The sequence below is a fragment of the Scyliorhinus canicula genome, chromosome 18 (genome assembly GCF_902713615.1).
Source record: "Scyliorhinus canicula chromosome 18, sScyCan1.1, whole genome shotgun sequence".
Classification (NCBI taxonomy): Eukaryota; Metazoa; Chordata; class Chondrichthyes; order Carcharhiniformes; family Scyliorhinidae; genus Scyliorhinus; species Scyliorhinus canicula.
In genome coordinates, this window is record NC_052163.1 from 101,086,001 (window position 1) to 101,108,654 (window position 22,654).

The 22,654-nt window shown below is 44.5% G+C and overlaps 1 protein-coding gene across 1 annotated transcript in view; it reads left to right on the forward strand.

Moving 5' to 3' along the window:
• Nucleotides 1–22,654, forward strand: part of slc1a6 (solute carrier family 1 member 6) — a 139,956-nt gene that overhangs the window by 36,157 nt on the left and 81,145 nt on the right. Inside the window, exon 2 of the mRNA XM_038776362.1 lies at nt 14,345–14,605. Within this exon, the coding sequence (XP_038632290.1) occupies nt 14,389–14,605 (217 nt within the window). The 5' untranslated portion in view covers nt 14,345–14,388. The remainder of the gene's footprint in view (nt 1–14,344; nt 14,606–22,654) is intronic.

Below are 22,654 nucleotides of genomic sequence, written 5' to 3' on the forward strand. Positions count from 1 at the left end.
CATAATTTTGTACACTTCAATTAACTCACCCCTCATCATTCTTTGCTCCAAGGAAAATAACCCCAACCTATCCAATCTCTCCTTGTAGCTACACTTTTCTAGCCCTAACAACATTCTTGAAAACCTCTTCTGCTCTCTCTCCAGAGCAGTTACATCCTTCCTGTAATGTGGTGACCAGAATTGCCCACAATACTCCAGTTGTGACCTCACGGGTGTTTTTTATAATTCAACATTCTATCCTTACTTTATTATTCTATACCTCTGCCAATGAAGAAGAGCATTCCAAATGATTTTACAACCATGTCTATTTGAACTGTTGCCTTTAGGATCTGTGTACTCGTACGCCAAGATCTCTTACTTCATTTACCCATCTTAGTATATTCCCATTTATTGTGTACACCCTATAACTGTTTGACCTCCCTAAATGCATGACCTCACACTCCTCTGTGTTAAAATCCATCTGCCATTTTATCGCCCACTCCACCAATCCATCTATATCATTTTGGAGATTATAGCTATCCTCTACACCAGGGGTGGGCAAACTTTTCCGTGCAAGGGCCACATTCAGAAATTCACAATTCACAAAGGGCCGCATAGTATATTAAGTAAAATAATTACTTCACCCGGTTATGATTCCGGGCGCCTCATATAGAACATAGAACAGTACAGCACAGAACAGGCCCTTCGGCCCTCGACGTTGTGCCGAACAATGATCACCCTACTCAAGTCAACGTATCCACCCTATACCAGTAAGTAACCCAACAGCCCCCCCCCATTAACCTTAAAAAAAATTTTTTTTTAAATTAAAAAAAAATTTTTTAAAAAATTTTTTTTTTTTTTTTTTTTAATGACTTGGTGGGCCGCAGAAATACCTTTGGCGGGCCGCATGCGGCCCGCGGGCCGTAGTTTGCCCACCCCTGCTCTACACTGTTCACCATCAGCCAATCCTTGTGTCATTTGCAAATTTCCCACTAGTGCCCCCCATGTTCACGTCAAATCTATAACACAAACAGTAAGGGTCCCAACATTGAGCCCTGTGGAACACACTTGAAACAACTTTCCATTTGCAAGAGCAGTCATCGCCCATTACCTATTGTTTCCTGTTATTAAGCCAACTTTTTAATCCAGTTTGCCACATTTTCCTGTATCCTATGGGCTTTTAATTTTTTGACCAATCTGCAATGTGGTAACTTGTCAAATGCCTTGCTGAAATCCATTTACACAGCAGCCACTGCACTAACTTCATCAACCTTTCTTATCACTTCCTCAAACAATTCATCCAAATTTGTGAGGCAAGACCTTCCTTTAACAAATCCACACTGACTATACCTGACTAGTCCATGCCTTTCTACGTGACAGTTAATCCTATCTCTCAGGATTGATTTTACTAATTTGTCTACCACTGACATAAGACTAACTAGTTGCTGTTATTTCCTTTGATCCCTTTTTAAACAATGGAGCTACATTTGCACTTCCCCAGTCCTCCGGTACCTCCCCTGCCTCTCGTGAGAACTGGAAAATCATCCTCAAGGCATGTGCTATCCCCTCCTTGACCTCCTTCAGTAACCTTGGAAATAATCCATCTGGCCCTGGTACCTGGTACATCCTCTGTCTTAATGATTACCCCATCCAATATCTCACAGTGTTCCTCCTGAACTACTAAGTCTGCATCATCCATTTCCTTTCTAAACACAGAGACAAAATATTCATTTAAAACCCTTTCCACAGCCTCTGCATCTATACACAAGTTCCCGTCTTCATCTCTGAAAGGTTCCATTTTTTCCTTAACTAACCTTTTACCATGAATATATTGGTAAAACATCTTTGGGTTTTCTTTAACCTTACTACCTAATCATTTTTCATGCCCTCTGTTTGATTTCCTTATTTCCTTTTTACTTAATTCCTGCACTTCCTATATTTGTCTTGGCTATCTGCAGTGCTTAGTTCTTTATGCCTATTGTACGCTTTCTTTTTCTGTTTGATCTTCCCCTGTATTCCTCTAGACAACCAGGGGAGGGGTCTAGATTTGGTAGTACCATTCTAAGTTTTGGAGGGGACATGTCTACTTTGTACATTTAGGATCTCGCTTTTTAATGCTTCCCACTGGTTTTCCACTGATTTATCCTCCAGCAGTGCTGGCCAGTCCACCTCAGCCAAGTCCCTTCTCATCCTGCAAAATTTGCCCTGCCCGAGTTCAAAACTTTTACAACAACATAGTTGCCCCAAGTTCAAAACGTCTTACTCCGACTTTATCACTGGCCTGTTCCCTTGTAATACTAAATCTAACTGATTTGTGATCACTGCCCCCAATATAGTTGGCAACTGTCACTTCATAAATTTGCCCTTCATCGTCACCAAGGCTAGGTTTAGAACTGCGTCTCCTCTCATTGGGTTTGTCACTAATTCTCCTGGACACACTGCATGAATTTTTCTCCCTCAGTTTTCCTTGTATTGTTTGAATCCCAGTTGATACTGGGATAGTTAAAGTCTCCAAATATTATTGCCCTCTTGCTCTTTATAGGCAGAAATGTGCTTACATATTTACTCTTCTATCTCCCTTTCTGTATTTGGGGGTCTGTAGTATTCTGCCACTTTATTTGTAATACTCCTTGCATTGAGGTTTAAGCCCACCATTTCCCCTTGCTGGACACTTTTAAAAGCTTTCTTCTGTAATTTCAATTCCATTTTGACTCTACCGGGGTTTATATGGGTGGGTGGGTGAGTGTGCATAAATTCTATCGAACTAAGCTGAGGAAACAGCAATGGCACACTCAGCCCTATCAACCCTGCAAAGTCCTTCTCACTAACATATGCAGGTTTGTGCCAAAATTGAGAGAGCTGTCCCACAGGCTGGTCAAGCAACAGCCTGACAGAAGGCTTTACAATTATTAGGGAACAGGCAAAGGGAGAAGTTGGATCTTTCTGTGTCCATTAGTTTTGTTTGTAGAAGAGACAAAACAGGTCTCCACTCTATTTTCTTCATTAAAATGCACTATAGGCAGACACTAATGGGACAGATTTCTGCCACCTGATGTTTTGCTTCAGTCAAAATATACTCTGCAGTGATTTATCCCTTGGCCAAATCCAGATCTCAGCTGTGGGTTGCCTTGACCATTCATGTGACCTAACTTATAGTTTGAGTGTTTGACTAACCTATGAATTTTCAGTAAACTATCTTAAGACCTGATGACTTCAGTTTCTGATTTAACTGCCTTAGTTGAAATGAATGAATGAAAATCACTTATTGTCACGAGTAGGCTTCAATGAAGTTACTGTGAAAAGCCCCTAGTCGCCACATTCCGGCACCTGTTCGGGGAGGCTGGTACAGGAATTGAATTGTGCTGCTGGCCTGCCTTGGTCTGCTTTAAAAGCCAGTGATTTAGCCCAGTGTGCTAAACCAGCCCCAAAACCAGTTCCAGTGGATGAAGCTGAGGAGGGCTGTAGGGAGAGTTTTTTTTCCCAAGTAATGTTTTGTTAGAGACTCAAATTTTGATACAAAGAAGAAATTACAGGATACATATCTGAAAGAAACAATGAGCAAATATAAAAAGATGTCAGAAAGCTATAGAAAGATTACAGAGGTTAAGAGAAAATATTAGAAAAAATAACAAAAAAGTGCTTTGTTACAGCCATACTGATAGTAAACAGAACCAAACCCAATGATCCCATTGTCTCAGAGCTAAAGTAATATGGCTTACCCATCTTGCTTCAGAATAGATCAGTAATCCTCTCTCATCAGTAATCAGGTACAAAATATAATCATAAAAGGCTAATGGAGTGTTAGATTCTACAATGTGAACACAAATATAAAGGGGAAGATGCTGGGCTCTTCAGTGCCCTGGTCCAACCTCATAAGAGCATTCTGGTGTCCGCATCTCAGAAAGGATATATTGGTATTGGATGGGATGCAATGTACATCCACCAGTATGTTACCAGGGTTCCAAGGGTTTGGTTATGTGGACAGATTATATAATCAAGGCTTGTATATCCTGGAATGTGGAAGGTTAAAAGCTAGTTTGGTTTTGGGAAATTGGATGGGATTCTAGCTGGGGAGTAACTTTTCCACTTGTGGGGAAAGTGAGAGGTAGGCTAGTCAGGAGAGAAATTAGGGAACAACAATGAGATTGACTCCTAAAATGGCCTAGCAAGCTATTCATTTGTATCAAATCACTACAGAGAGTCGATAAACTGAGGTTGGATGGGCCACTCGGCATCGACCTAAGCATTGGATACAACAATGGCACACTCAGCCCTTTCAACCCTGCAAAGTCCTTCTTACCAACACCTGCAGGTTTGTGCCAAAATTGAAAGTGCTGTCCCATAGGTTGGTCAAGCAACAGCCTGACATAATCTCCCTCACACTATTATACCTTACAGACAATTCCCCGGATACCCCCACCACCACCGTCCCTGGCTGTGTCCTGTTACACCCATCAAAGGTGGCAGCACAGTGATATACATTCGGGAGGAAATTGCCTTGGGAGTCCTTTAACCTCCAACCCCATAACGTCTCATCGCATCAGGACAAACATGGGAAAGGAAACTTCTTGCTGATTATCATATAGTTCCCCTGCCCACTGCCCTCAGGTTATTGATCAGTACTCCATATCGAACACCACTTGGAGGAAGCACTGAGGGTGGCAATGAAACAGAATCTGCGGGAGTCAGTGGGATCCTCCGTTTCGCTGGCAGCGCACCTATGCTCATGGGTTTCTCAATGGCGTGCGGCAGTCACAAATTGGAAACCCCATTGGCCGGCTGCGGAAGCGGAGAATCCCTCTGCTGACGGACGGCACGCGCCGGAAAACAGGGCTGGCGGGACAGAGAACCCGCCCAATATATTCGAGGGGGGGGTCTTCAATGTCTATCACCAAGAGTGGCTTGGTAGCAACACCATTGACCAAGCTGATCAAGCCCTGGAGAACATAGCTGCTAGACTGGGTCTGTGGCAGATGGTGAAGGAAAAACCTCCTTGACTTCACCTCACCAATCTACCTGTCCCAGATACAGTTGTCCATGATGGTTTCAGGAGGCGTGACCACCGCAAAGTTCTTGTGGAAACAGAGCCCCAATTTCACATTGAGGACACCCTCCATCGTGTTGTGTTGCACTACCATTGTACCATTGTGCTGAATGGGACAGTTTGCAAACAGAACTAGCAACTCAAAAGTGGGCATGCATAAGGTGCTGTTGCAACATTATTGTATTCAATCATAATCTCTAACCTCATGGCCTGGCATTTTCCCCCACTCTACCATTACCACCAAGCCAGGGGATCAACCCTGGTTCAATGAAGAGTGCAGGAGGTCATGCCAGGCATATCTAAAAATAAGGTGTCAACCTGGTGAAGCTACAACACAGGACTACTTGCATGCCAAATAGCAGAAGCAGCATGCAATAGTCAGAACTAAGCAATCTCACAACAAACGGATCAGATCTAAGCTCTGCAGTCCTGTCACATCAAGTTGTGAATGGTGGTGGACAATTAAACAACTGACAAATATCCTCATCTTCAATGGTGGAGGAGCCCAACACACCAGAGCAAAAGACAAGGCTGAAGCATTTACAACAACCTTCAGTTAGAAGTGTCGAGTGGACGATCCATCTTGGTCTTCTGAGGGGCACAGCACAACAGATGCCAGTCTTATGCCAATTTTATTCTCTGTAATTGATATCAAGAAATGACTAAACACGCTGGATACTGCAAAGGTTATGGGCTCCTGGAATATTCTGGCAATAGTATTGAAGACTTGTGTTCCAGAACTAGCTGTACCCCCAGCCATGTTGTTCCAGTACTGCTGCAACACTGGCATCTATTTGGCAATGTGGAAAATTGCTGAGGTATGACCTGTCCACACAAATCATAACAAATCCAACCTAGCCAAGTATTGTCCCATGAGTCTACTATCAACCTTCAGGGAAGTGATGAAAGGAATCATCAACAGTACTATCAAGTGGCACTTACTCAGCAATCACATGCTCAATGTTGCTTGGTTTGGGTTCCACGAGGGACACTCAGCTCCTGACCTCATTACATAGCCATGGTCCAAACATCGACAAAGAGCTAAAACTCAAGAGCGAAGATGCGAGTGATTGCCCTTGACATCAAAGAAGGCAACAGTGATTAGCACTGCTGCCTCACAACGCCAGGGATCCGGGTTTGATTCCGGTCTTGGGTGACTGTCTGCTGGGTGTTTGCATGTTCTCCCTCTGTTTGTGTGGGTTTCCTCAGGGTGCTCTGGCTTCTTCCCACAGTCCAAAGATGTGCAGGTTGCATGGATTGGCCATGCTAAATTGCCCTTTACTGTCCAAAGGTGAGCAGGTTATGGGGATATGGGGAAAGTGCAGGGACTGGGCAATTCTGCAGTGAATAATTCACCTCCTGACTCCCCAAAGCCTGTCCAGCATCTACAAGGTACAAATCAGGAGTGTGAAAGGACGCTCTCCATTTGCCTGGATGAGTGAAGCTCGAACAACATTCAAGAAGCATTACACCATTCAGAGCAAAACAGTCTACTTGATTGGCACCCCATTCATCACCTTATGTATTCACTTCCTCCACCACTGGTGCACAGTGGTAACAGTGCAAGATGTACTACAGTAACTCATTAAGGCTCCTTCTACAGAACTTCCAAGTCCACAACATCTACCACCTCAAAGGACAAGGGGAGCAAATGCATGGAAACATCAATAGCTGTAGGTTACCCTCCAAGGCACTCAGCTGTCACTGGGGAATAATCCTTTCTAACAGCATTGTGGGTATACCTATGCCACATGGACTGTAGCGGTTCAAGAAGGCAGTTCACCACTACCTTCTCAAGTGAAATTAAGGTTGGCCCTAGCCAGCGATGCCCACATCCATGGAAGAATAATTTTAAAAGTTCATGTAAAGTGTGCCAGCAGTGTGGAACCCACTCCCATACTATTGATGCGATCTCAATAGGTCTGAGAGCAATAGATTTTTGCTAGACAAGAGTTTTAAGGGATAGGGAGCCAAGGCAGGTGAATTAGGTTAGGTTACAGATTGGTCATGATTTAGAATTTAGAACAGTACAGCACAGAACAGGCCCTTCGGCCCTCGATGTTGTGCCGAGCAATGATCACCCTACTCAAACTCACGTATCCACCCTATACCCGCAACCCAACAACTCCCCCTTAACCTTACTTTTTAGGACACTACGGGCAATTTAGCATGGCCAATCCACCTAACCCGCACATCTTTGGACTGTGGGAGGAAACCGGAGCACCCGGAGGAAACCCACGCAAACACGGGGAGGACGTGCAGACTCCGCACAGACAGTGACCCAGCCGGGAACCGAACCTGGGACCCTGGAGCTGTGAAGCATTGATGCTAACCACTATGCTACCGTGCTACCCAAGGATCTCGTTGAATGGCAGAACAGACCCAAGGACCTGAATGGCTTACTCCTATTCTTGTCACCCAGACATTCTAACTAGTGCTCTAAATGGTTTGAAATACCTTGGGTTGGATTCTCCGCTGTCGGGGTTCTCTGTTGCACCGGCAGCACGGGGATTTCCTGATGGAGTGGGGCTGCCCACAATGGGAAGCCCCATTGGCCAGCTGGCGAGACGGTGAATCCCCCGTGCACCAGATTTTGGCGGGACGGAGAATCCCGCCCCTTGTATCTCTGGGAGTAAACCATTATGCTGATATCATAATATTAATATAATATGAATTCAAATATAATTTGAAATCGACAACAAACATGGAGCAGGCTAGGATGCAATTCCCATGTTTACCTCTGTCAGGACAGAAAGTGAACCCACATTGTTGGTGTTATTCTGAACCACACATTAACCAACGGAGCTAACCGATTCCTCTCAGTGGGGCGGAAAATTGAAAAAGCGGACAGAAGGATGGCAGATAGTCTCTCTCCAAAACGGAGAAAGAGCTGAAGTAAGAAATTATAATCTAGTTCGGCTTAAGCGCATTATGAGTAAACAACCAAATTTTAAAACACAGAATGAGTATTTTTCGTCAGTATTCACACAGGAAAAAGACAAAGTTGTCGAGGAGAATACTGAGATACAGGCTACTAGACTAGAAATGGCTTGAGGTTCATAAGGAGGAGGTGTTAGCGATTCTGGAAAGTGTGAAAATAGATAAGTCCCCTGGGCTGGATGGGATTTATTTTAGGATTCTCTGGGAAGCTAGGGAGGAGATTTCTGAGCCTTTGGCTTTGATCTTTAAGTCATCTTTGTCTACAGGAATAGTGCCAGAGGACTGGAGGATAGCAAATGTTGTCCCCTTGTACAAGAAGGGGAGTAGAGATAACTCCGGTAACTATAGACCAGTGAGCCTTACTTCTGTTGTGGGAAAAGTCTTGGAAAGGTTTATAAGAGATAGGATGTATAATCATCTGGAAAGGAATAATTTGATTAGAGATAGTCAACATGGTTTCGTGAAGGGTAGGTCGTGCCTCACAAACCTCATTGAGTTCTTCGAGAAGGTGACCAAACAGGTGGATGAGGGTAAAGCAGTTGATGTGGTGTATATGGATTTCAGTAAAGCGTTTGATAAGGTTCCCCATCGTAGGCTATTGCAGAAAATACAGAGGCATGGGATTCAGGGTGATTTAGCAGTTTGGATCAGAAATTGGCTAGCTGATAGAAGACAAAGTGGTGGTTGATGTGAAATGCTCTGACTGGTGTCCAGTTACTAGTGGTGTGCCACAAGGATCTGTTTTGGGGCCGTTGCTGTTTGTCATTTTTATAAATGACCTGGAGGAGGGCGTAGAAGGATGGGTGAGTAAATTTGCAGATGACACTAAAGTCGGTGGAGTTGTGGACAGTGCAGAAGGATGTTACAAGTTACAGAGGGACATAGATAAGCTGCAGAGCTGGGCTGACAGGTGGCAAATGGAGTTTAATGCAGAAAAGTGTGAGGTGATTCATTTTGGAAGGAATAACAGAAAGGCAGAGTACTGGGCTAATGGTAAGATTCTTGGTAGTGTGGACAAGCAGAGAGATCTCGGTGTCCATGTCCATAGATCCCTGAAAGTTGCCACCCAGGTTGAGAGGGTTGTTAAGAAGGCGTACAGTGTGTTAGCTTTTATTGGTAGAGGAATTGAGTTTCGGAGCCATGAGGTCATGTTGCAGTTGTACAAAACTCTGGTGCGGCCGCATTTGGAGTATTGTGTGCAGTTCTGGTCGCCACATTATAGGAAGGATGTGGAAGCATTGGAAAAGGTACAGAGGAGATTTACAAGAATGTTGCCTGGTATGGAGGGAAGATCATATGAGGAAAGGCTGAAGGACTTGAGGCTGTTTTCGTTAGAGAGAAGAAGGTTAAGAGGGGACTTAATTGAGGCATACAAGATGGTCAGAGGATTAGATAGGGTGGACATTGAGAGCCTTTTTCCTCAGATGGTGATGTCCAGCACGAGGGGACATAGCTTTAAATTGAGGGGAGATAGATATAGGACAGATGTCAGAGGTAGGTTCTTTACTCAGAGAGTAGTAAGGGCGTGGAATGCCCTGCCTGCAACAGTAGTGGACTCGCCAACACTAAACGCATTCAAATGGTCATTGGATAGGCATATGGACGATAAGGGAATTGTGTAGAGGGACTTTAGAAGGGTTTCACAGGATGGTGCAACATCGTGGGCCGAAGGGCCTGTACTGCGCTGTAATGTTCTATGTTCTATGTTCTAGAATTAAGCAGGTGGAGGAGTTAATGAGCTAGTCAGCTTCACTCAGTATTCTAAATGAAAATTACATAGATTTTCAAAAATCAAGGTACCATGGAAGAGAATTTTGGCAATGATAATATTACAGGTAATTTTTTTAAATATTAGAGTACCCAATTTTTTTTCCCAATTGAGGGGCAATTTAGTGTGGCCAATTCACCTAACCTGCTCATCTTTTTTGGGTTGTAGGGGTAAGACCCACGCAGACACAGGGAGAATGTGCAAACTGCACATGGACAGTGACCCGGGGCTGGGATCGCACCTTGGTCCTCAGCGGCGTGAGGCAGCAGTGCTAACCACTGCGCCGACGTGCTGCCACATTGTACAGTAATTAATGGGAATGCGATCACAAGGATGTAAAGGTGGTTGGAGAGATAGAAGCAAAGAATGGAGTTTGGATATTTGTTTTATCTACATATTGAATCTTAGCAGGACAGCATTAATCTTGCATGTAAGTCTCCCAGGGGGTTTGAGAGTAATTACCAGATCCAAATTCAGCAAAGGCATATTCCAGCAATCAGTTTACACTGCAAAGGTGTCAAAAACTGGAAATAATGTTTTTTTGTGTTAATGAGAATGAATCATAAACTATTTGACTGCCTATCTAAATAGTAAGTAGCATATGACAAGGAGGTGTATGCCACAGTCATTATTTGTTCAAATGCCAAAAAGAATATGAAAAACAACTATCATCTTGTGTCAATGAGGAGGCCATAGAAGTTATGTAGTGAAAATAGATAATGTTGTTCTCTGTGACAAGCCCTGAACATATGTGAATTTGGATTGCATTTGGATTTGACAGGGACTTAATTGCTAAAGAAATTGCCTTGGTCATGAACAATTACCCGCCATTCTTGCATTTTGTATACATGGTCAGATTACAGTGCAGTCAGAACTTTTATCAGCGCAAGTCCAGACATTCTAAACAACAATGCAAGACAGCATTTAGTTCTGTGTATCGAAGAAATAACCTGCTAATACGGTCAACATTTCCATATTTCGGAGTCTCCTCCTGAAGACACAGATGTCGAAATTCATCATTACCTGCAATATGCCAGCTCAGCCTTCATCCAAATGAGGAAGAGTACTTGGTGACCAGATTCTCAAACCCGAGACCAAGGTTATGGTTCACTGGGCAGCAGTGATCCCTATGCTGTGATATGCTTTGGAGACTTGGACAAGACAGGGCACGCACATCAAAGTACTGGAGAAGTGCCACCAGCAGCACCTTCACAATGTCCTCCAAATCTGGCAGCAAGAATGGCGGTCAAACACTAGCCAATATGCCCCATATCAAAGCACTAATCACTCAAAACCATTATGCAGGACAGGACATGTCATATATATGCCTGACACCAGATCCCGAAGCAACTGCTCTACTTGGACCTCAATGGTGGTAGGAGACTTCCAAGAGGATAACAGAAATGCTTTCGGGATGTCTTCAATTTAAAAAAAAAATCTAAAATTAGAATACCCAATTATTATTTTTTCCAATTAAGGGATAATTTAGCATGGCCAATCCACCTAGCCTGCACATTTTACATAGAATTTACAGTGCAGAAGGAGGCCATTCGGCCCATTGAGTCTGCACCGGCTCCTGGAAAGAGCACCCCACCCAAGGTCAACACCTCCACCCTATCCCCATAACCCAGTAACCCCACCCAACACTAAGGGCAATTTTGGACTCTAAGGACAATTTATCATGGCCAATCCACCTAACCTGCACATCTTTGGACTGTGGGAGGAAACCGGAGCACCCGGAGGAAACCCACGCACACACGGGGAGGACGTGCAGACTCCGCACAGACAGTGACCCAAGCCGGAATCGAACCTAGGACCCTGGAGGTGAAACTCACATAGACACAGGGAGAATGTGCAAACTTCACATGGACAGTGACCCAGAGCCGGGTCCTCAGCACTGTAGTCCCAGTGCTAACCATTGCACCACGTGCCGCCCTAGGGATGTCCTCAATGTATCACTGAAGTCTAACTAGTATCTTATGCAAGTCCAGCATAATCTCTTTGCTCTTTCACTCTATGCTGCTATTAACAAAGCCAAGGATACTGTATGATTTATTACTTACTCTCTCCACCTTTCCTGCCATCTTTAACGACTAATGCACGTATCCATCCAGGTACCTTATTTTATATTGGGTGGGATGTACTGGTCGCATTGCGCCCGAAAAGCAACGCAGTGTGGTGCAACCTCTGGGATCTACCCGGCTCCTAAGCCTCACGAGATCTAACGCAATCTCACGAGATGTGAATCCTGTCCATAGTGAGCAGGATTACTTTCTGGCAAATCTGCATATTAGAACGGAGCTCCTCAGTGTAGAAAATGGGGCTAAGTACGACCTCGTCGGGAGTACCTGGCTGAGATTCCACCCTACCTGGATGGGCATTAGATAGTGGGGTGTTTCTTGGCGCTCCGAGTGCCAGGAAACACCTGGCTAATCTCACGCTATGGGACTCTGTCCTCATTGGAGTAGATCATGCCACTTGTCTCTCCATATTCTTCCCACCTCACACATATCTCTGTATTGAACTTCATCTGCCACCTATCTGCCCATTCTACCGATCCTTTTGACCTTCTACATTGTCCTCTTCACAGTTTACAATGCTTCCGATTTTTGTTTCATCTTCAAACTTTGAAATTGTCCACTGCACACCAAAATATCGATCATTAATACATAACAGAAAAAGCAACTTCAAACCTTCCTACAGCTTGGTTAATGGTTAATGACCATGATCCATTAATCGCCGTTTCCTATTATTCAGCCAATTCTGCATCTAATGTTCCGACTGTTCCTTTTATTCCTTGAGCTACAACTTTTCTCAAAAGTCTGTGGTGTGGCACTGTATCGAGTGTCTTTTAGAAGTCCATGTACTCCAAATCAACAGCATTACCCTCGTCCACTCACTCTCATAAAACTCCAGAAAGTCAGTTAAATTTGGTGAAGTATAGGGCTACGTCGGTTGATGACTTCGGCCAAAGTACTGAATTACCTTGATTGTTTTGGACTTGGGGCTGGTCACTAACTTATTTTTGGTGATAACAGATGTATGTCTAACCCAATTTTTATTTCAAATGGATTAGTGCTTCTGTTAAAATAGCAAACATTGGAATGCTATGTGGTCAGCATTCATTCACCGTTATCGCCAACAGTAATTTGCAGCCTCATGTGTCAAGTGTATGTAACATATTTCACAAAGAAATGTTGAGATCTGTGGTTGAAGGCACTTTTCTTCCTGCATAATCTAATTTCAAATAGGTTAAAAAGATGAAGCTATTATTGTCCAACATGAGAGCTGTTCAGATTTTAAAATAATTCCTGCGTGACAAAGTGTTAGTGTGCGAACTTTCATGCTTTTTTTCACCCACGTGTTCAGTTTAGCATCGTGCACACAATGCCCTAATCTGGAGATCCTTGGTTGGCGGAGTTTCAGTTTGAATTTGTGCTTTTGCTTCGGTTACCTCCTGTTTTCGGTAAAGCACTGAGTGATAATTAAATATAAAATACAGTAAATTTTGATTCAATCATTTCACCAACAGTTTTGCCATGGTGATTAAACTTGATCCATACATTTCTGTTTACAATTATCAATAGGTTTCTTATTTTGTGCAAATCGTGACTGAAATCCAAACTTCACGATTTTACTTCTCCAGGGAGAGAGCTTCAAAAAAGTAGTTTAGCCCATTGCTCTCGCTATAAACATCTTTGTTCATTCAGATTTGTGGTATTGGACCTGGGTTTGAATCCCATCAAGGCAGGAAAAACCCATCTGGTTCACTAATGCCTTTCAGGGATGGGAATCTGCCATCCTTACCTGGTCTGGCCTACATGTGACTCCAGACCCTCAAGGTCAATTAGGGATGGGCCATAAATGCTGATACAGCCTGCAATGCCCACGTCCCTTGAAATTTTTTTTAAAAAATCATCCCTGCAATGCAGAAGGCCATTTGGCCCATCCAGTCTGCACCGACCCACTGAAAGAGCAACCTACCGAGGTCCACTCCCCCCACCCTATCCCCATAACCCCCACCTAACCTTTGTATACCAAGGGCCAATTTAGTGAGATCCACCCGTCGCGATGTGGTGCTTTTTCGGCGCAATCCACCTCACCTGCAAAACGGATTATCCGGAGGTAACCCATGCAGACACGGGGAAATCGTGCAAACTCCACACAGACAATAACCCAAGGTGGGAATCGAACCCGGGTTCCTGGCGCTGTGAGGCAGCAGTGCTAACCACTGTGCCACCCACAGATAAATAGGCTAGTTTGGGGAAATGAAAAAGTGCTGGGGGGGGGGGGGGGGGGGGGGGGGGTAGACTTGGGGAGGGGGAAGTGAAACCAGAACTTACAAACGCAGAAAGATGTAGGACAGGCGACGGAGCTCACATTTGCAGCAGCACATGCTTTATACTGGGGCTGGCACTGTGTGTGGTTTTCGCAAGTAATGGGCAGGTTCAAGATTCCTGCTGCTTGGTCTCAAAAGTAATGATTCTGTCATGTGGAGTTGACAACCCAGGTTAAGCTCCATTCGTACTCTGATTGCCAAACTTGATTTTATTCCTGTCTTTTTTTCTCTCTCTTTCTCTCAACCCCCCCAATCCCCCCTTTCCTGTCCGAAGTTGCCCACGAGTCGAGCTGATCGGGCCGGGTGCTGGAGCCGACCATGAGTGAACGGCAGACCAACGTCAACAGCCTTTTCTTGAATGAAGACTCGGGCAAGCGGAATACGGCAGACAGCCGAGTCCAGCGCTTCCAAAAGGCGGTGAGGAAGCGGGCTGGCCGGGCCACGAAAAGCTTGAGCAGCATCAGCCGGCAAAGCGTGCAGAGCTTTCTCAAGAAAAATGCCTTTGTCCTTTTAACTATCTTTGCCGTCATACTGGGTAAGACATTTAGATACATTAAAAACCGGGTCATCAGCGTGTAGTATCTGGGCACAAATGGCTTAAACAGCCCTGACTGATTCATGGCTACAATTAATGGTAGGTAACCAAAGCGAAACATAGACAATGTTACAGCACAGAAAGAAGCCCTTCGGCCCATCGGGCCAGTGCCGGTCAACAAGCACCTATCTTTCCTCAACCCATTTTCCAGCACTTGTCTGCTGTGGCGAACATTTTGGACAGAAACATTTTGAGCACGCATTTATATGTACTTAACGTGAACAAATGAATTGCAATATTTACAATGGGCCATTCATAAATATAAGAAGCCCGAGTCAAATTCCACTGAACACGTCATGCTTAACAGCAGGGGTCTGCCTTTCCACAATCCCACCAATTGATGGAGTAACTCCACATTTCTCATCCCACCTGTTGCATTCCACGAATATATGCATGATCCTATCGTCAAGGGAATCCATCCGTCTGATCATGCAGTCCAGTCCTTTCCAATTATTTTGTTGAGATTTTTATGAATTTGTCCTCTATTAAGAAATGCCTTTCCTGATCAGCATGCTAAGCCATATTGCCACTTAACACACAGAATCATGGAAATGTTACAGCACGGAAGGAGGCCATTCAACCCATCTTGTCCATGCCAGCCGAGGTGCCCTTTCTAATCCCACATTCCTCCACCCTCCCATAGCCCTATAGTTTACAGCACTTCAGGTGCAGATCCTGATACTTTTTAGGGTCTCTGCCTCCACCACCAACTCAGGCAGTGAATTCCAGACTCTCACTACCCTCTGCATAAAAAAAGTCCCCTCTACACCTTATGCCACTTATCTTGAATCTATGTCCCCTGGTTCTAGAATTCTCCACCAAGGGAAACGATTTTATCCTGTCCACTTCCCCTCAATTTTATACACGTCAATTAAGTCACCCCTCAGCCTTCTTTTTTCCAAGGAAAATAACCCCAACCTATCCACTCTCTCCTCATAGCTACACTTTTCTAGCTCTAGTAATAGGGCAGCACAGTAGCACAGTGGTTAGCACAGTTGCTTCACAGCTCCAGGGTCCCAGGTTTGATTCCCAGCTTGGGTCACTGTCTGTGTGGAGTCTCTGTTTCCTGTAATGTGGTGACCAGAACTACATACAATATTATTGTTGTGACCTTATCATGGTTTTATACAATTCCAACATTATATCTTTACTTTTATATTCTATACCCCTGCCAATGAAGAAGAGCATTCCATATGCTTTCTTTACAACTTTGTCTATTTGAACTGCTGTCTTAGGGACCTGTGTACTTGTACGCCAAGATCTCTCACTTCATCTATCCCTCTTAGTACATTCCATTTATTCCTCTTTTTGGACCTTTGATGCCACACTAATTAAGTTTGACACACATGATACGTATTGGTCAAGTTACCTTAGAAATGCTTGCTCGGATCTCCATGAAGGTCTTCCCGATCTCCTACCATAATTTTGGTGGGACCTCCCACAAAGAACCAATGAAAACAACTGAAAGTGGCCATTTATGTTACTTCTTTAGGTGTTGCACTCATTTCCAGCTGAGGTTACAAGTGCAAACTGAGAGACCTCCCTCCTAACACTCACCCTAACACCTCCCAAGGTGCTTTGTAATATTGTTTGATGCAGTAATATAGTGGCTGACGTGACAGAACAATGACAATGATATTTTCAACTGCAGCTCTGATAGATCTGACCTAACATTTCTTGACGTGGCAGAATGGAAGCAACTCCATACTGAGGCTGACTTAAAGTTTTGGTAGCCCCACATTCTCCCTCTTTGCAGGGCGCTTGCTAGCTATCTGGCCTGGCCCCTGCTCTCTCACCGTCAATGGTCCAGTTGCCACCCAGCCCACTCACTTTCAGCCCTAGTCTCTGCTCGACTTGCCCCACTGGCTGCCACTCCCCGAAGACCTCAATGCCAGCACTTATTGACCTTTGCACATCCTGGCTACTCACCCCTCAGTCAGGTGGCTCGGTATCAAGCCTCGATGACCACCACTGGGTGCTGGCTTTATCTGGCCTGGCCTCTTTCCGGTTGCCCGCCCTCCTCAGCTCTGGCCTGGATGTTGTTGCTCCCTTCAATGTCAGTTGGCCAATGTCCCACAGTTGGCTGGGCCGAATGTCAGAAACCTGGCTGCGATTCCACTCAATGCAAGTTCAGAAACTTCACTCCAATTCAGATGATCCATATGAACTGCTGTAAGTCTCCGCCACCTCGCAACACCTGGCATACAGTTTTTCCGTTCTAAAGGGGAGTCCACCAATCAGAGCCCGATGTTGTTCTGTATTGTCCACTGATTGGCTCAAGAATAAGCCTGTCAGCAAATTGAGAGCTACCAGGCTCTGATTGGTGCTCCCACATCACAGACTCTTCTCAGTATGGGACCCCCATTGGCTGTGGGTTTCATTGACTACTTTATCGGTAATGTTGTTGACTGAAAAGTGCTTGATGGACATTGCAGAGGAGACTTGACTTTCCATCTGATTGTGTCTTGCCTGACATGTGACTGTTTGATGGTTCAAAGCAGAGGGAGATTGACTCTTGAATAACCAGGTAACCCAAATCTGGTCATGTTTCATGAGACAGTGTGGAGGTAAATTTATTTTGTATCTCACCATACCGAAGCTGATTTGGACTGCTTGATGGGACAGTATATGTTTGTTATGCCAACACTAGCATCCCTCATATTGATGAACAGAAATATGTAACTATATATGTCTATCATATATTAAAATAGGTACATGAGTTTCAAACTGCATTGCTAACGATTGTACAAACATTTCCAATCAAAATTCAAAATGTCCACACTTAACTGTAATTGACAATTTGGAACTTCCCTGTGACTCCTGTCTCCAGTATTCATCCAACCACTGATTTTTGTAACATCCTCATTTCACACTGTATTATCTTCTCTACTTTCCGAATTTAGTTCTGCTGTGGATGTCTTCTCGTGTTGGTGGTTTTAGTTGCTTCTGTAAGCAGTCTGAGCAGCTTATTTTTATGGAAGTTGTGCAAGTTTCCCTATATCTACTTGCATGGTCGCAGAATCTGAGACAGTAAGAATGAAACCCATTTGTGATTGCAATGGATTATTATGTCTCACATGCATGCACTTCTTCAATCTCTCTGAAGGTGGACCCAGTTAACAGTGGATGAGAGTAATTTTGATTTAAAAAATAAACTGCTTTTTTCCACAGTAAGGTAAAGCATTCACAACAACACAGTATGATCAGAATTCATGTCATGAGATAAAAATAAGGAAGACTCAACATTAACTTCCATTCTGGTTGATCATTTTAGTTAATTTAAACGGAATAACTTGTCAGCATGCTATCCCACAGCCCAGGGGGGATCCTTTCTCTTCTGCCTTTCCAATCTTCCACAATGACTTTCTGTGTTCAGTTTTACAAAAGCCTGTCTCATTGACTAACATAAATTAGACTGTATCCAACAGTATAGCATCATAGTACAAGGCAACTTACCTAGACAAGCTGGCCAATCAGCTATAGTTCAATCTCTGGGAATGACGATTCTCTGTAAAGTATGTAACCCCTTTTTATCTGTGTTCATCTTTCTGATGGAGCTGAAACTTCCACTATTAAAAAAGATATATTTTTTTCCCACATTTTCCCATTTTAACCACCTGTTACATGTTTGCCACTCTGAACACCGATCCATTAACCCATCCCCATATGTTTTGCACACAGCATATAATGTGAGCTATTACACCCCATCACCCTGAACCAATTTCATTGCGTCCCTTCCTTTCCATTGTGGGGTGTTGGCTACATCTCAGTAGGTTTTTAATTAAGACTTTGTCGTCTGAAAAAGGTGAATGTTTGTTAGCTGCTAGAACTATTTACAAATGAAGGGTACAAGCCAGAAGCGATCTCCTGCTTAAGTCTACAGACGGCTCTGCCAACACCACACCGACTCCGAGGTGTGGGTCATGTGCTCTATTACATCACAGTGTGGGCGGTATTATTTTCAGCCCCACATTAACCGTACATGCGCCAGACCCTTATGTTACACCCACCCCCCGCATAAGTCTTTGCCCAATGTAAATGTATTGAGTGTTATAAGACCATAAGAAAAAGGAGCAGAATTAGTCTATACGGCCCATCAAGTCTGCTCCACCATTCAATCATGGCTGATAGGTTTCTCATCCCCATTCTCCTGCCTTCTCCCCATAACCCCTGATCCCCTTATGAATCAAGAACCTATCTTTCTCTGTCTTAAAGATACTCCGTGGAGGGCAGCACGGAGGTGCAGTAGTTAGCACTGCAGCCTCAGGGCACTGAGGTCCCAGGTTCGATCCCAGCTCTGGGTCACTGTCTGTGTGGAGTTTGCACATTCTCCCCGTGTTTGCGTGGGTTTCACCCCCACAACCCAAAAATGTGCAGGGTAGGTGGATTGACCACGGTAAAATGCCCCTTAATTGGAAAAAATGAATTGGGTACTCTAAATTTATTCAAAAAATTTTTTTTAAAGGTACTCATTGACTTGGTCTCCACAGCCTTTTGCGGCAGTGAGTTCCATAGATTCACCACCCTCAGTCTGAAGAAATTCCTCTTCATCTCAGTTTTAAAGGATTGTCCCTTCAGTCTGAGTCTGTGCCCTCATGTTCCAGCCTCTCCTACTAGTGGAAACATTTTCTCCACGTCCACTCTCTAGGCCTCTCAGTATTCTATAAGTTTCAATGAGATTCCTCTCATCCTTCTAAACTCCATTGAGCACAGACCCAGAGTCCTCAACCGCTGCTCATTAGTCGAGCCGTTCATTTCCCGGGAACATTCTTGTGAACCTCTTCTGGACCTTCTCCAAGGCCAGCACATCCTTCTTTGATTGCGGGGCCCAAAACTGCTCGCAATATTCCAAGTGGGATCTGAACAGAGCCTTATATAGCCGCAGCAGTACATCCTTGCTCTTGTATTCTAACCCTCTCGAAATGAATGTTAATATTGCTCTTGCCTTTCCAACTGCTGCTGAACCTGCATGTTAACCTGAGGAGAATCCTGAACTAGGACTCATAAGTCCCTTTGTGCTTCAGATTCCCGAAGCTTTTCCCCATTTAGAAAATTGACTATGCCTCTATTCTTCCTACCAAAGTGCACTCTTCTCCTCACGCTTTTCCACATTTTATTCCATCGCCCACTTCTTTGCCCACTCTCCTAGCCTGTCCAAGTCTTTCTGAGCCTCCCGCTTCCTCAACATTACCTGTCCCTCCACATATCTTTGTATCACATGCAAATTTAGCAACAATGCCTTCAGTTCCTTCTTCCAGACCATTCTTTAACAGGGGTGTTACATTAGCCATTTCCAGTCCACTGGGACCTCCCTGACTCCAGTGATTCTTGAAAGGTCATCACCAATGCCTTCATGATCTCTTCAGCTATCTCCTTCAGAACCCAGGGATGTAGTCCATCCGGTCTGGGTGATTTATCTACCATCAGACTTTTTAGCGTCCCAACACCTCCTTAGTGATGGTCTCTACACTCATCGCTGACTCTCTTGAAGTTCTGGTATGCCATTGGTGTTTTCCACAGTGAAGACTGTTGCAAAGTACCTAATCTGTTCCCCTGCCATTTCTTTGTTCCCCGTTACTACTCCTCCATGCTCATTTTCCAGTGGTCCAATGTCCATTCCTGCCTCTCTTACCTTCTTGCAATCTTCTTTTCTATTACTAGCTAGCTTACAATCATATATCATCTTCTCCCCCCCCTCATTACCTTCTTAGTTGTCCTCTGCTTGCTTTTAAAGGCATCCCAATCCTCTGGCTTCCCATTAATCCTTGCAACATTGTAAGCTTTTTCTTTTGCTTTTCTGCTGCCCCTGACTTCCCTTGTCAGCAATGGTTGCCTCATCTTCCCCTTGGCATGTTTCATCCTCCTTGGGATGAATTTCTGTTGTACCTCCCGAATAATCCCAAAAATCCCTGCCATTGCTGTTCCACTTTCTTCCCTGCGAGGCTTCCTTCCAATCAACTCTGGCCGGCTCTTCCCTCATGTCTTTGGAGTTACCTTTATTCAACTGTAATATCGTTCCATCTGGTTCTAGTTTGTCCCTCTCAAATAGCAGGGTCAATTCTATTGCACCAAAGGGTTCCTTCACTTTAAATTCCCTAATCAAGTCTGCCTCATTACCTCACCGCGAGGCGGCACAGTGGTTAGCACTGCTGCCTCACAGCGCGAAGAACCCGGGTTAGATTCTGACTTCAGGTAACTGTGCGGTGTTTGCACATTCTCCCTGTGTCTGCGTGGGCTTTCCTCCGGTTTCCTCCCACAGTCCAAAGATGGGCAGCTTCGGTGGATTGGCTCCTTAGAGTGGGGGAGTGGGCCTTGGTAGGGTGGCCTTTTGAAGGATCGGTGCAGACTCAATGGGCAAAATGGCCTACTTCTGCACTGTGGCAATTCTATTACACATCACCATACTGGTTTACTTCATGTCTTACACTTTTATTACGACATTATCACTGTCCTATTTTCCCCTTCAAGTCCTTGAATTCAAAGGTTCATGTGACCCAGAAACCTTAACCCTTCCATAACTCATTTGCACTCTTGTTGGAGGAGTGATAGACTCTGTTGTTGCTGGTTCTTTCTGTTAGTTCGGAGGATCAACTGGCGTCTGGCTATGCTTTAATCCTTTTCTTCCATTCCTTCATGTTGAACCACTTTTGGTAGTCCATCTGTTGCATTGATCAGTGGCTGCTACTCTAATTCATTTCTTGCAGAGTGGATGAACATTGTACTTGTCTCCCTGTTGCTTCTTTCGCTTTTTCTGTTGTCACGTGTGTTGTTTTGTGTGCCTGAAGTAGAGCATTCCTGTGACAAGAATCAAGTTTAGTGGTCCGCTCATCTCTGCATGAGAGCAATGGATGGCTGCTGCCAGGTTCCAGCATCTTTTGTGGCATTGGCATGCTGGTAGAGTGTTGCACCGTTTCTGGTTGCAATATTGACACCGCTGTACCATTGTCGGAGTCGGAGATTGAGGCTCATCGCATTGCAGGCCACTCTCTTTTCTATTTTCATTGGAGGCATTGTGGTTACCACCTGTGTGATTGGCGTATCTGACCATTGTAGGGTTTCCAACATATGGAACAAGAATATACAACCCTGCTTCTCAAAAAATGACAGTTAATAGCCCAGTCCTCAAGCCCAGTCAGGATACTCATTTTGTTTGTTTGAATACTCGGGAACTTGTAGTTCTGTATGATTAACAACAGTGGTTGTCTTGATCCTCTGCCATTCTGAGGAGGTCTAGTGATACATTTCTGCTTAAGAGAAAGGTTGGTTCGGGATGGCATACATTATTCTTCAAGGCCCCATCTTCTCAAATTTGCCTTTTGCCTGAGGTGTGCTGATCCTCAGATTAACATAGAACAGTACAGCACAGAACAGGCCCTTCGGCCCTCGATGTTGTGCCGAGCTTTGTCCGAAACCAAGATCAAGCTATCCCACTCCCTGTCATTGTGGTGTGCTCCATGTGTCTATCCAATAACCGCTTGAAAGTTCCTAAAGTGTCCGACTCCACTATCACAGCAGGCAGTCGATTCCACACCCTAACCACTCTCTGAGTAAAGAACCTACCTCGGACATCCCTCCTATATCTCCCACCCTGAACATTAGTTATGCCCCCTTGTAACAGCTACATCCAATAGTCTCTGAACGTCCACTCTATCTATCCCCCTCATCTTATAAACCTCTATTAAGTCGCCGCTCATCCTCCTCCTCTCTAAAGAGAAAAGCCCTAGCTCCCTCAATCTTTTCTCATAAGACCTACCCTCCAAACCAGGCAGCATCTTGGTAAATCCCCTTTGCACCCTTTCCAATGCTTCCACATCTTTCCTATAGTGAGGTGACCAGAACGGCACACAATATTCCAAGTGTGGTCTCACCAGGGTCATGTACAGTTGCAGCATAACCCCACGGCTCCCTGTTAATAAACGCAAACACACTATAGGCCTTCTTCACGACTCTATCCACTTGAGTGGCAATCTTCAGAGATCTGTGGACATG